Source organism: Sinocyclocheilus anshuiensis, unplaced genomic scaffold (assembly GCF_001515605.1).
Source record: "Sinocyclocheilus anshuiensis isolate Anshui unplaced genomic scaffold, SAMN03320099.WGS_v1.1 scaffold1370, whole genome shotgun sequence".
Classification (NCBI taxonomy): Eukaryota; Metazoa; Chordata; class Actinopteri; order Cypriniformes; family Cyprinidae; genus Sinocyclocheilus; species Sinocyclocheilus anshuiensis.
The window spans coordinates 136745-149435 of NW_015557133.1; the positions used below are offsets into that span (position 1 = coordinate 136745).

The window sequence follows — 12691 nt, forward strand, 5'->3', positions numbered from 1 at the left end:
ACTTCAGATGCAGCTTCTGTGTTGATTTAATTTACTTGGTAACAGCCCAAATGTCTTATTATTGTAATTCCCTGATTAAATGTAAGAATTTGACTCAAAAGATAATGGAGACTTTTAGAAAAAATGGCTTTATAAAGGTAAAAATGCCCATAAAATGTAAAAATCGGTTTAAACTTATTGGAAAAGTTTCATTTCTATCAGTATGAACTGAACACTACACAGAATATGAAGAATATTAAAAACATTAGGAGTCAGCTGTCTTCGGCAGTCCTTAAGGTACCAGCACAATAACACACTCAGCAAAATATCATCTAATTATCGTTATCGATAAAATCCCAGAAAATATCGAGATATCATTTTTTGTCAATATCGCACAACCCTACCTATATAGTAGTGTTGCATCCTTCATATTGCCGAAGAGTCTGTAGTTTTATCAGATTTCTAAAAGAAAAATACAGCTTTACGATTCTCTCCGAAAACAGCCGAGCTCCTGGCGGCATGCCGAGGGTGGAACGAAGAGTCACAAGCACTTACCAACAAAACACAGAAATGTTATACAGTTTTACTTACCGCCTGTGGTTCCGACTCATGTCGGAGCTGAGCCACGCAGACACCTATGGTTGAATCAACAGATGACTTGATCAGAATCAGTTAATAAGAATTGCTTTGATCAGGGGAGCCAAATTCCAAAGCAACACTTTACGACCCCAATGCAGGTCATGTGATACCATCTGGACTGAGAATGATAAACTTCCCCCACAGTTTAATTAACCTCTAACAAAGAAACCCTTTTAAATCAGGGAATAACCATTGAAATTTATGTTGTTTTAAACCACGAACAAATGGTCAAAAGCACAGCGTGACTCAAAGAAATTCATGAGCTAAACACCTGGTGATTCTTCCCCACTCAAAACAAAGAGATATCACAGACCTTGGCTTAAAGGACCAAATCCACTCTAAAACCCAGAAACTCTCAGTAAATATTAAAATGCATCAGATCATCCTCAAAATGATGATAAAGGACTTGTAATCAAATGTAATTTCATTGCATAACTCTATATCATGTCTGAAACCCATATATGTGAACATTAGGCTTTGATCAAGTCAAGTCAAGTTGATCTTTATTGTCATGGAGACATACAGTGGAACGAAATACCGTGCCTTACAGGACCATGGTGCTACATAAATACAGAAATACAACAATGAAGTAAAACAGTATAAACCTAAACACAGCTAACCTACTATATATAAATAATTACCTATACATACACTAGACGCAGTGGTTCTCAAACTTTATACAGCGGCGTACCCCCTGGGGTATTTAACATTCTTCTGCGTACCCCCTCTCTTCCACTTAGACCGCAGTCACACCTTTTCTATTAATGGACAATATTTGCACCCTTAAATTGATTTACAGGTGCATTTTTTACATTTATAGAGGTAAATATTTTCTATCCTTATTAATTGTATGTTTTATGTCGTATTCTTAACATTTCATTAAGTGTATTATGAATATAATAAATAAAGCAATAAATGATGGCAAATCGAAGTGATACTTGGAGCTTTAAAAATAAAACGGCCAATAGGTGGCGGCAAGTCGTTGTCTTAATGAGCCAGGCGTCATTCATTCAGTAACGAAGCAAAATGCTGTAGTTATGAATGGGTTATTAATCACTGACTCTCCAAATCGTTGAAAGCCGCAGATTCGTTCACTAACGAAACACCGCTGTATGATACTTGGAGACGCACCCCAGATGATACAGATTTCGTTGGAACTATTGTTTCGTTGCAAAATAGAACAAACATGACAATATTCTGTTCAGAATGTAGGCTACATTTAAAATGTAAAATGTTCACTTAATGTTACCTTTTTTGTTGAACTGTTGTAAAAATTAATGGCACATTTGCCATCATTTAGATATTCAGGGAAATTTGCATTCTTGATCGTATCTTAAACATGAAAACAATAACACGCACAGAGTGTCTCTGTATCGAAGAGAGTTTAAATCGATCTCAATGTACAGTGCGTGTCAATATTTAAGTGAAGATCTACTTTGAAGATACATTGAACAGCAGCGTGATTTGCTAAAACAGCATATTCAGCGGCCATCCTATCACATGCACTCTGCTTGTGTGGATGCAATCAGTTTTGACCACAAAAAATGAGGTAAGCTGATTGGATATCATGTATTTGACCGTTTACGGCACCCCCATTTTCTTGTTTTTACATATGACAATATTCTGTTCAGAATGTAGGCTACATTTAAAATGTAAAATGTTCACTTAATGTTACCTTTTTTGTTGAACTGTTGTAAAAATTAATGGCACATTTGCCATCATTTAGATATTCAGGGAAATTTGCATTCTTGATCGTATCTTAAACATGAAAACAATAACACGCACAGAGTGTCTCTGTATCGAAGAGAGTTTAAATCGATCTCAATGTACAGTGCGTGTCAATATTTAAGTGAAGATCTACTTTGAAGATACATTGAACAGCAGCGTGATTTGCTAAAACAGCATATTCAGCGGCCATCCTATCACATGCACTCTGCTTGTGTGGATGCAATCAGTTTTGACCACAAAAAATGAGGTAAGCTGATTGGATATCATGTATTTGACCGTTTACGGCACCCCCATTTTCCTGTTTTTACATTAGAAGCGGCATTTTGCTTGTCAGATTTTTTGGTTTTAATGTTGCTTTAAGTTGGGGTATTAAACTCAGAATTTTGTTCGCGTACCCCCCGCCGTCATCTCACGTACCCCCAGGAGGGGTACGCGTACCTCAGTTTGAGAACCACTGCACTAGAGAATACAAACTGTACAAATGCTTCACATAAATACTTTACATGTGCAAAGGGAAAGTCAAGCAGCTGGCTGGGGAACAGAGCAAGATGATTTGTAGTGCATGAGCATGTAAACATATGTCATTGAGTCTTTTGTGGGATTTTGTACTCAACAGTTGTGTGAAAAGTGTCTAGTGCACATAGAAGAGAGTGTGTTACTACAGGTGGTTTGTACAGGCCCACTCACCTGTGTGTAGCACACTTAGATTTTTTTGTTCTTTTTTTTTTTTTCGTGATGTGGTAAGGTTGGGGTGTTTTTTGGGGGGAGCTAAGATGGTCCGTGTTTGAGGAGGTAGGGGTTTTTATGCGGTTTTTCAGAGGGGGCCGGGGTTTGATTTCAGGGCTCTCACAGGCTGGGGGAAAAAGCTGTTGAGCAGTCTGGTGGAGCGGGCTCTGATGCACCGATGATCTTTGCAGCTGTGCTCACTGTCCGCTGGAGGGTCTTGCGGTCTGCGGTACTACAGTTCCCATATCAGACAGTGATGCAGCTGGTCAGCACGCTCGCAATAGTTCCCCTGTAGAATGTGGTTAGGATGGGTGGAGGGAGACTTGCTCTTTTCAGTCAGCGGAGAAAGTGTAGGTGCTGTTGTGCCTTCTTGGAGAGTGACATGGTGTTGGTGGTCCAGGTGAGATCTTCTGTGATGTGCACCCCACAGGAATTTAGTGCTGCTGACTCTCTCCACAGTCGAGCTGTCGATGGTCAGTGGGGGGTGGTCAGTAGAGTTTCTCCTGAAGTTCATCACAAACTCCTTTGTCTTCCCCATATTGAGGGACAGGTTGTTAACGCCACACCTTTCAGCCAGCTGTGCCACTTCCTCTCTGTAGTGCATTTCATTGTTGTTGCTGATAAGACCTACCAGCATTGTGTCATCAGCGAACTTGATGATGTGGTTGGAGCTGAACTTGGCAGTGCAGTCGTGGGTCAGCTGTGTGAAGAGCAGCAGGCTAAGCACACAGCCTTGTGGGGCACCTGTGCTCAGTGTGGTAGTGCTCGAGGTGTTGTGGCCGACATGGACTGACTGAGTTCTACCGGTTAGAAAGTCCAGGATCCTATTACAGAGGGAATTGTTAAGGCCCAGCAGGTTTAGATATTGATGAGCTGTTGTGGGATTATTGTGTTGAATGCTGAGCTGAAGTCGATGAACAGCATTCTTACACAAGTGTCCTTCTGTTCTAAGTGGGTAAGAGCCAGGTGGAGGAAATTGAATTGTCCATGGAGCGGTTTGGACGGTATGCAAACTGGAGCGGGTCAAGTGTGTTGGGGAGGCTGGTTTTGATGTTGTTCATGACTAACCTCTCAAAGCACTTCATCATGATTGGAGTCAGTACTATGGGACAGTAGTCATTTAGACAGGACACAGGTGATTTCTTTGGTACCGGTATGATTGTAGTGGATTTGAGACACGTGGGGATGATTGACTGGCTCAGCAAGGTGTTGAAGTTATCTGTTAGGACATCTGTCAGCTGTGCAGCACAGTCTCTTAATACACGGCCAGTTATGTTGTTGGGACCCGCAGCCTTGCTTGGGTTAATCCTAGATAGGGTCTTCCTTACGTCGGCTGGAGACAGACAAGAGCGCCTGGTCGTTGGGAGGTGTGGGCGGTTTTTGTGCAGGTGTGCCTTTCTGCATTTCAAACCATTAATAAATCTCTGCTGTCATCCATGGCTTCTGGTTGACACGTGTGGTGATGGTCTTGGTGACTGTCACATCATCAATGCATATTTTTATATAAGCACTCACCGTTTCAGTGTACTCCTGCAGGTCTGTGTAGTTGTTGTAGGTGGCCGCCTCTTTAAACATGTTCCAGTCTGTGCACTGAAAGCGGTCCTATAGTGCTGAGGTAGCATCATCTGGCCATACTGTGGTGAGTTTTTGAACCGGTTTGGCGAGTTTCTGAAGTGGATTATATGCTGGGATTAGCATAACTGAGATATGTTCCGAGTTTGTACTTGTACGCATTTTTCTCTGTTGTGTAAACAAAGTCCAGTGTGTGGTTTCCCCTTGTTGCAAAGTTCACATGTTGGTAGAACTTTGGCAGAACTGTCTTTAAGTTTGCGTGGTTGAAGTCACCGGCTATGATGAAAAAGCCATTGGGGTTATTTATTTGTTGTTCGCTGATGGCGCTGTACAGCTTGCGAAGCACGTCCTTAGCGTTTGCACACGGGGGAATGTAAACCGCGACAATAACAATGGCCGTGAACTCCTGCGGCAGATAGAACGGTCGACACTTCACAAACATAAACTCCACCAGCGATGAATAGTGTTTTGATACTACCACAGCATTGTTACACCATTCTTTGTTGATGTACACACACAAGCCACCCCCGCGAGTTTTACCAGACAGTGATGAATCTCTATCCATTCGGTAGCAGGTTAGCCCGTGCAACTGAAATGGCGGAGTCCGGGATGTTGTCGTTTAGCCAAGTTTCAGTGAAAACAAACACACAACAATCCCTTGTCTCATGCTGTGTAGACCAACTGAGTTGAATTAAGTCCAGTTTATTTTCCAGAGAGCGAACGTTTGAGAGCATGATTGATGGAATCTGGTCTAGTGGGGTTAGCCCTTAGCCTAGCTCGTATACCTGCATGCTTGCCGCACTTCTGTCCCTTCTCACACCGCCAGCGTCGCCGTTTTGTGTGGGTAGCGTCAGTAGGCGAGGCCGCGGTCTCGGGGTTCGGCTTCAGCAGCAGACAGAGGCCTCGTAGCTTCTCAGTTGTCGCCGGCGAAAGCTGATGTTTGTACATACTGCCGATTTCCAGAAGGCTCTGGTGGTCATAGATGTGTCTCGAGTGTTTATCTGATGATTTTGCGATAAATTGAGACTGTTTGAAGATGAAAAGATGAGACTAACAAACATAAAAACACCGTCTTTAGGACCCGGAGTAGCCGCTCCGTCCGACCACGTCTCCATCTTGGTCTTTTTGCATTACGCATTAAATTATTACTAGCTATTGAACGGTTTATCGCAAGTGTATCTTGTTTGGTATGAGTGAGTGAATCTCTTTCATCTATTTATTTAATCATGATGTTAATCAGACCTGTGCAAAATGCATCACATTCACATTATAAAATCCATGTTTAAATTGTACCCAGTTAAAAGCAGGAAAGTTGGAGCCCACGTGACTAAGAGATAACATGCTCATTTACAGTGATGGGAGGAGAAACAGTCACCCCTGAACCAAAGACAATATCTAATTGGTCAGAGCTCCACTTGGGGCCAGAACAATCATGGGTTTAAAACCCAGCAGACAGAGAACCAGATCCAGAACGAAACTCCTACTCGGGCTCAGACTCTCCCAGCTTAAGATGAGTTAAGACCAGACAACATCCCATCTAACTTCTTTCTTTTCTTTAGTTTCTTCCTTTTCTGTCCATCAAGAGTCCCGTTTAAGTTAATCTTCACCGCTAAGCAGCAGTCTATACGACTATAGCCTTTGCCCGCCTCAAACTTTAACTGACCACGAGACTCCGCTCCACTGGCCAACACCACAACTTGATTGGCCTCCCAAGACGTCACTCCAGCGACCAGACCACCATTGAACCCACGTGGGAACCCGTCAACAACAGACGCCACAGAAAGAATCCCCATTCAAAGAGACGCAACAAACGCAAGTAATGCATGCTAAACTGGTGCATAGTCTATGAAATGTAATAACCCCCGACTAAGAAACTTTACTTTACTTTTAGTAATTTAGCAGACGCTTTTATCCAAAGCGACTTACAAATAAGAAAAAGTAATTACAACTAAAAGCTAAAACTCTATAAATACTATATATATATATATATACACATTTAAGAAAATAAAAGAAATTAAATAAAAATGACAAATGCATACAACAACATTTCAAAACTAAACATTTAAATGAAAACATAAAGCTAAAAACAATTCAAAATATTAAAAGAACAAAAGGTATGAGTTTAATAATGATTCTAACATAACACTAAGCCAAACACCAAAAAACAACTACATGTGTATGTACAACCACACACTAGGGGTTGCACCGACTAATCGACTAGTCGACGTCAATGCTCTGCCATGACGCTTTTAGCTTGACGTCGACTAGTCGCTGGTCCTATAGAGGGCGCAACAGGATAATAAATCTTTGAAGGACTTCCACATTTACGCCCCGTTTCCAAACAGTTCAAATGACAAATAAATGCATACTCTGAAAGCGCTCCACAAGACGGAGCAACAGCCATGTGGGCAGCGCTGTGTCATATGCCATAGCTGTGCACAAGGTGTTTGTCACAGCTCCAGACTTATTTGTTCATTAATGACGTCATCAGCGACTAGTCGACTTCGACTCGACTTTCATCACATAAAAGTCGACTTCAAAAAATCAGAAGTCGTTCAAGCCCTACCACACACACATATACATGTACATATATAAATACATTCAATATTATTTCATTTCCATTTTGTATGTTGAAGTACTGAAATAACTCAAATAAAACTAAAACTTAATAAAAAACCTATATAGACATAATAAAAAACTAATAAAATTACAACATTACTACAACTGTAACTAAAACTAAAATAGATAACTAATGTAGTTTGATTTGTATTAGTTTATCATTAATCCTAAAAAAAATAACACTGAGCCAAACACACATGCTAAAATAACTTACTGACACGTAGTAAGAAATGGTTATAAAAAACTGAAACAGAAGTGAAACAAGTAATAGGAAAGAGGAGAAATAAAAAGCGATACTTATCCTTTGCCGGTGTCCCTGCCCGGTGGAGTCGATGGTCACAACAACTTACGTACACGTAGTAAGAAATGGTTATAAAAAACTGAAACAGAAGTGAAACAAGTAATAGGAAAGAGGAGAAATAAAAAGCAATACTTATCCTTTGCCGGTGTCCCTGCCCGGTGGAGTCGATGGTCTTTACACTCTTCGGTCTGCACGCGACCGCTTCCGCAGTAAACTAAGCTTCTTTTTATTCGTTTAACAAAACTCAAATTGAATTCAGCTGGACACACTTTCCTGTTTATCACAACAAATGGCCAAGCAAAGCGCACGTTAGAAACTATAGAAGGGTTGAATTAATGATTGATGGTTCACTCAGGTCTTACAAAACTTGGATTACATCATTTCACTCTCTTAAACTCTTTCTTCCTCACTTTCCTCCTTTCTGCAACTCGTGTGAATGTGTGCGTGTGTTTGTGTTAGGTGCTAGTTTTGTGTTAGTCAAAGTCTCGTTTGTATTTAAAGAGAATGTCTTGTGTTATGTTTATCAATTTAGCTTTAATCTGCCGATCTTGTTACCGTTCTAAGAATATTATGTTCACTATATGTCGGACATTAGTATTCATTGCAGAGCCGACAGTTACGGCCCGTTCAAATGAGCGCTGGACGATTCATTTGCTCGGTCATAAAGAGTAGATTCTCCTTTAAATTCATTAATAATTCCCTTTGAGCTAATTTGGTCTGTTTACCCCTACACTCATGACTGGGATCTTTTATCACTGGGACTGCTCCATCTTTCAGTATCAAACGATGGCAAATCCAGCGTCAAACTGGGCCTTGTTTAAAAAACATTTGTCACTGAAATGACGGGAACAAACAAACACACTTGCGAAACTCTGTTGCTGTTCCGGAAAAACAAACTGCATCCACTGTTCATGTAACGCTGGGTTTTTTGGGAAGCTGAACAAGGTTATCTTTCCCTCACATCCAAAAACACACTTCTTTGGAGACATTCTTCTCGAGCAAGTCCTGTGCAGCGCTGCCGATGACTTCCGTAACCCGAATGAAGCACATCGATGGGCGTGCTCTTGCTCTCACTCTGGTTGCTGTGCGCGTGCACTCTTCCAGAAGTGCCCATGCAAGGAATTCCGTCCTTCATGACGTCATGAAGGGCCATAATGAAAAAACATTCCGAAACTTACACTCCTTCAGGGTTTTTCGCACAGAAATACTCCGTCATATGTCCAAATAGTTTTTTTTTAATTTTGGCCATGTTTAGCATGAGAATCCAACTCTTTAACAGTGTAAATAACTCAGAATGCATGAAATAGCATTAGACCGCCCCTTTAACCAATGTAGACCATTTACAGAATCGGTTCCTTAGCGTCATCTTTTGCTGGGTTCCAGGCCATGTTGGGCTTTCAGGAAATGAGGCTGCAAAAGAGGCTATACATTTGGAAGTTGGAAGTTGGAGAGCGTCAAATTCCTCCATCAGAAATTAAACCTATAATCAATTATTATATATTAAATAAGCGGCAAGAGGAGTGGGATACATGTTCAAACAATAAATTATATGAAATCCATCAGGGCTCCAGACTGCGACTGAAACGGTCAAATTTGCGACCAAAAATATTAATTTGCGAGTTTTTTCTGAGATTGCCTAAATAAATAAAATAAAATAAAATGTATGTTATGACTTAAAAATTTGCATGTAATGCCTTTTTTCGTGATTGTTTTGAGATCACATCTTTTGTTATGTTGACGTAATAAACGGAGATGTGCATCAAAGTTTTAGTGGAAAAACAGTCCTCATCTCTGCCGAATACCTGCTAAAAGCAGCTCCAGTTGTGCAGCACGAGAGAGATGGAAAAGGGAGATGTACAAAATAAAAGTGCAGAAAAGCAGTCTATTTCGTGCACAACTTGAAAAAACTACAACAGGTAAAGCTGTGTAACATTTGGATGCAATCAAGATGTTAAATCAGGTTTTAGGCATCGTAAACCTTCCCTCCTCCCTTGTTATAACTAAATTACAGATGCATGTCTAACATCCACCTCTGGTTTAAAGGGCATTATCACCTCTGCTATCTTCACCGACGCTAACAAGGGCAGTCATCTGCTTTCTCTTTGAGCGTCAAAGAGATTCCAGTGGGGAGGAAGGAATGATTCCCCATAACCATTTGGCCACCACTCATGTGGCACAGACGTCTTGAGTCCACAATACACATAGGACAGGACATTGGCTCCATCTATCCACAATCAAACTGTCCCAAAGTGTATATATAGTGTATTCCTGTTGTATGCATGTTTCTAGGTTACAGTAGCTTAGTTATAACTCTGTAGTAATGTAGTAAAGCTCCAAATACTTGGATCTAGATGTATGAATGTATCACTGCCTTAATGTTTTCCAAACCCTGGCATGTTGGGTATCAAAATGACTGTCTTCTGATTCCCAGATTAATGGTGTATAGTAGGGCTGTCAAAAAAAAATCGAATTTAAAATATTCGTCGAATTTAAAATTAAAATCCACATTCGAATGCAAAAACGTGTGTTAACGTGTGCGTTAATGAGGCAGCCTTATCAGTGGCGCACGAGATGCGATGACGATGTAAGTGTCGTTGCATTATAATGTTTTTGTTAGCCTGTCCAGTTGAAGCCACTAGATGCGGCGCTGCTGCATTCATTAAAAATATAGCGGAAAAAGAGAACATCAATGCGGAGAAGATCTTGTTTACATCAAAACCGAAACCAAGCCGTTCACACAGAACGCATATTTCACGCATTTTCTAGACGGACATCTATTACTGTTGCACTCGCATCTCGCACAAAAGAGCCGCATGTTTAGAAAGCCATGTAAAATTAATGAAAGTTTAACTTTGGAAAAAAAAACATATATCGATACTTTATGGTGGGTTTTTCCCCATCCCACTGCATCATGTTTTTTAAATGAAAAATGTACTCTGTGTGATTGGCTTGCCGCCCTTTTTATTAAACTATGCATACATACATGATGCTGTTTTGTTTATAGTTGTTTAAGCAACTTAATTATAATTGGTTTATAAACATTATTTTAAACATTATGCACTTTTTTTCGCAGATAGTCATGTTATTTTATGCTTTGAATGATGCGCCCTCTTGTGGCCTCAGGAGAGAAGCCAAAAGCTTTTCTTCACCCTAACTGAAATTATGCATTTTAAATTCGAATATAATTCTAATTTTGATCATATTTAAGTACAAAATTCGAATTTAGTTTTTCAGCCATTTTGACAGCCCTAGTGTATATAGTATGTCACCATTACTTGCTCCATACTCTTTTACCATATTTTGACTTAATATTGGACAAACCTCTAGACCACCATAATCCATGCAAATAAGGTGTTACGTGAAACAAAGGAACCTCTTCACGCTCAAAATTCACACCTCTACATTGGTCAGTCTGCAAAAGATGGGTGTGACTGGGAAACCATTAAAAGTCCCTAACCCAAAACAATCATTGCCCAAAACCTTTGAGACAGACCCTCTCCAAGACTCATCACCCTTGAGTCTGACCTTCTGGCAGTTTTTATCATCAAGTAACTTTGTCAATTTGCTGTGGACTCTCCGATCTTCAGAAGAACCCGACGAAAGCCTCCAGCTCATTCCTAACGAACTCATCAAGAACCTCCATTGTCTACTGCATCCAGACTCTTGCTCAGCAAAGCCAGTGCAAGTAAACGTTTCCAACTATTTAGATGCGTGTCTTAAGTTTGTGCCCCTTTTTTTAAGGTGATTTTGATTCTCTGATGATTCTCATTAGGTCGTGGTTAATTGATGTTAAATACTGACATTCTTTTGTTTCTCTCTCTCTTTCTTTACTTTCCTTTTTTCTGTATGTATGTTTTGCTTAGTTTAGTTGTATGTTAGCTGTAGTTTCATTTATTAAATTCCTTATATTCACAAGCGATTTTCTGTGTGTGTTGCTCACAATTCAAAGTCCCTTAAGGTTGATCTTGCTACATGCTAAGTTACTGCTAGTACTGTATAAAGTAGGAAAGCTGTTCTTTCTTGGCCAGGGAGATAATCTTTCCTAGAATTGATAAATGATTATACTGTCGATGGACGAACAGATGAAATAATTGTGATATTGATTCTACTATTTAATTCTGAGATCTAATCTAAATATTTATAATTAATTATAACCAGTTATAATTAATAATAAATATTCCTCCTTTGAGCTAATTTGCTACAGCTGTCAGCTGTGTGGACATTAACAATATCTTTAACAATTCTCATTTATAATCGATACTATGGCTTCTTAAGATCTTTAGTCTATATTCTGTGTTCTGTTAATGCGTGAACTTCATATAATTTGTAGCGCTCAGATTTACAACACTGAATATAATTACGTCAATTTCATATATATACAAATTAATCTGACTGAATATAATTTTATATAGAAATTGATTTTCATATTAAGTTTTTGGTATTTGCTATCGGTACAGCTCATTGGCAGAACAGTCCGATTTCAGCCAGTAAATTGGCACTGGTTAATCAGGCTAATTTGTGAATGATAAAATAAATCTTAATGATCTTCTATTTTTTTTTTTTTTTTTTTTTTTTTTTTTTTTTTTTTTTTTTTTTTGTACCAGAGGTCCAGCAGCTGCAGATTGAAACCCCTGCTGATGGCCCTAAATCTGAGGCCCTGCCCCCGGCCCGCAAGGAAGGAGACCTCCCACCCCTGTGGTGGCAATTTGTCACTCGTCCCAGAGAGCGTCCCATGTAAGGATGTGTGCAGAAGATCATTTAGAATAGGTGTTTGAAATAGCCCTGTGTTTGTCAAACACCACTATGAGCTCAATCCTAAGTAAATAAAGTATTATGCAAATCACTTCCCTTGTATTCATTTGATGTGTTTTTTCTTTTCTTTTATCTGTTCTATATCTAGTTCTAACATGAATGGTGCTGGATGATAGGTCCTAAATGCAATCTGCTAGCAAATCACATTGTTTAACACATGACACAAGCTGATGAGCCTCTACTGCTTCTGCAGCCAATGAGCTTGCTTGCTCAACATTGAAGTAATAAGCAGTAAACTGTTCCTGTAGCACGCTATCAGAGTTCCTCTAAACTTCTACATCTTAAGTGAATATTTCAGTGGAATATTTCATTATT

The 12691-nt window shown here is 39.8% G+C and overlaps 1 protein-coding gene across 1 annotated transcript in view; it reads left to right on the plus strand.

The window, feature by feature from the left end:
- The window catches only part of ndufb9 (NADH:ubiquinone oxidoreductase subunit B9), an 80605-nt gene extending 68198 nt beyond the window's left edge, over window positions 1-12407 (plus strand). The window contains exon 4 of the mRNA XM_016473030.1: window positions 12171-12407. Coding sequence (XP_016328516.1) covers window positions 12171-12302 — 132 coding nt within the window. The 3' untranslated portion in view covers window positions 12303-12407. The remainder of the gene's footprint in view (window positions 1-12170) is intronic.
- Window positions 12408-12691: the final 284 nt, after the last annotated feature.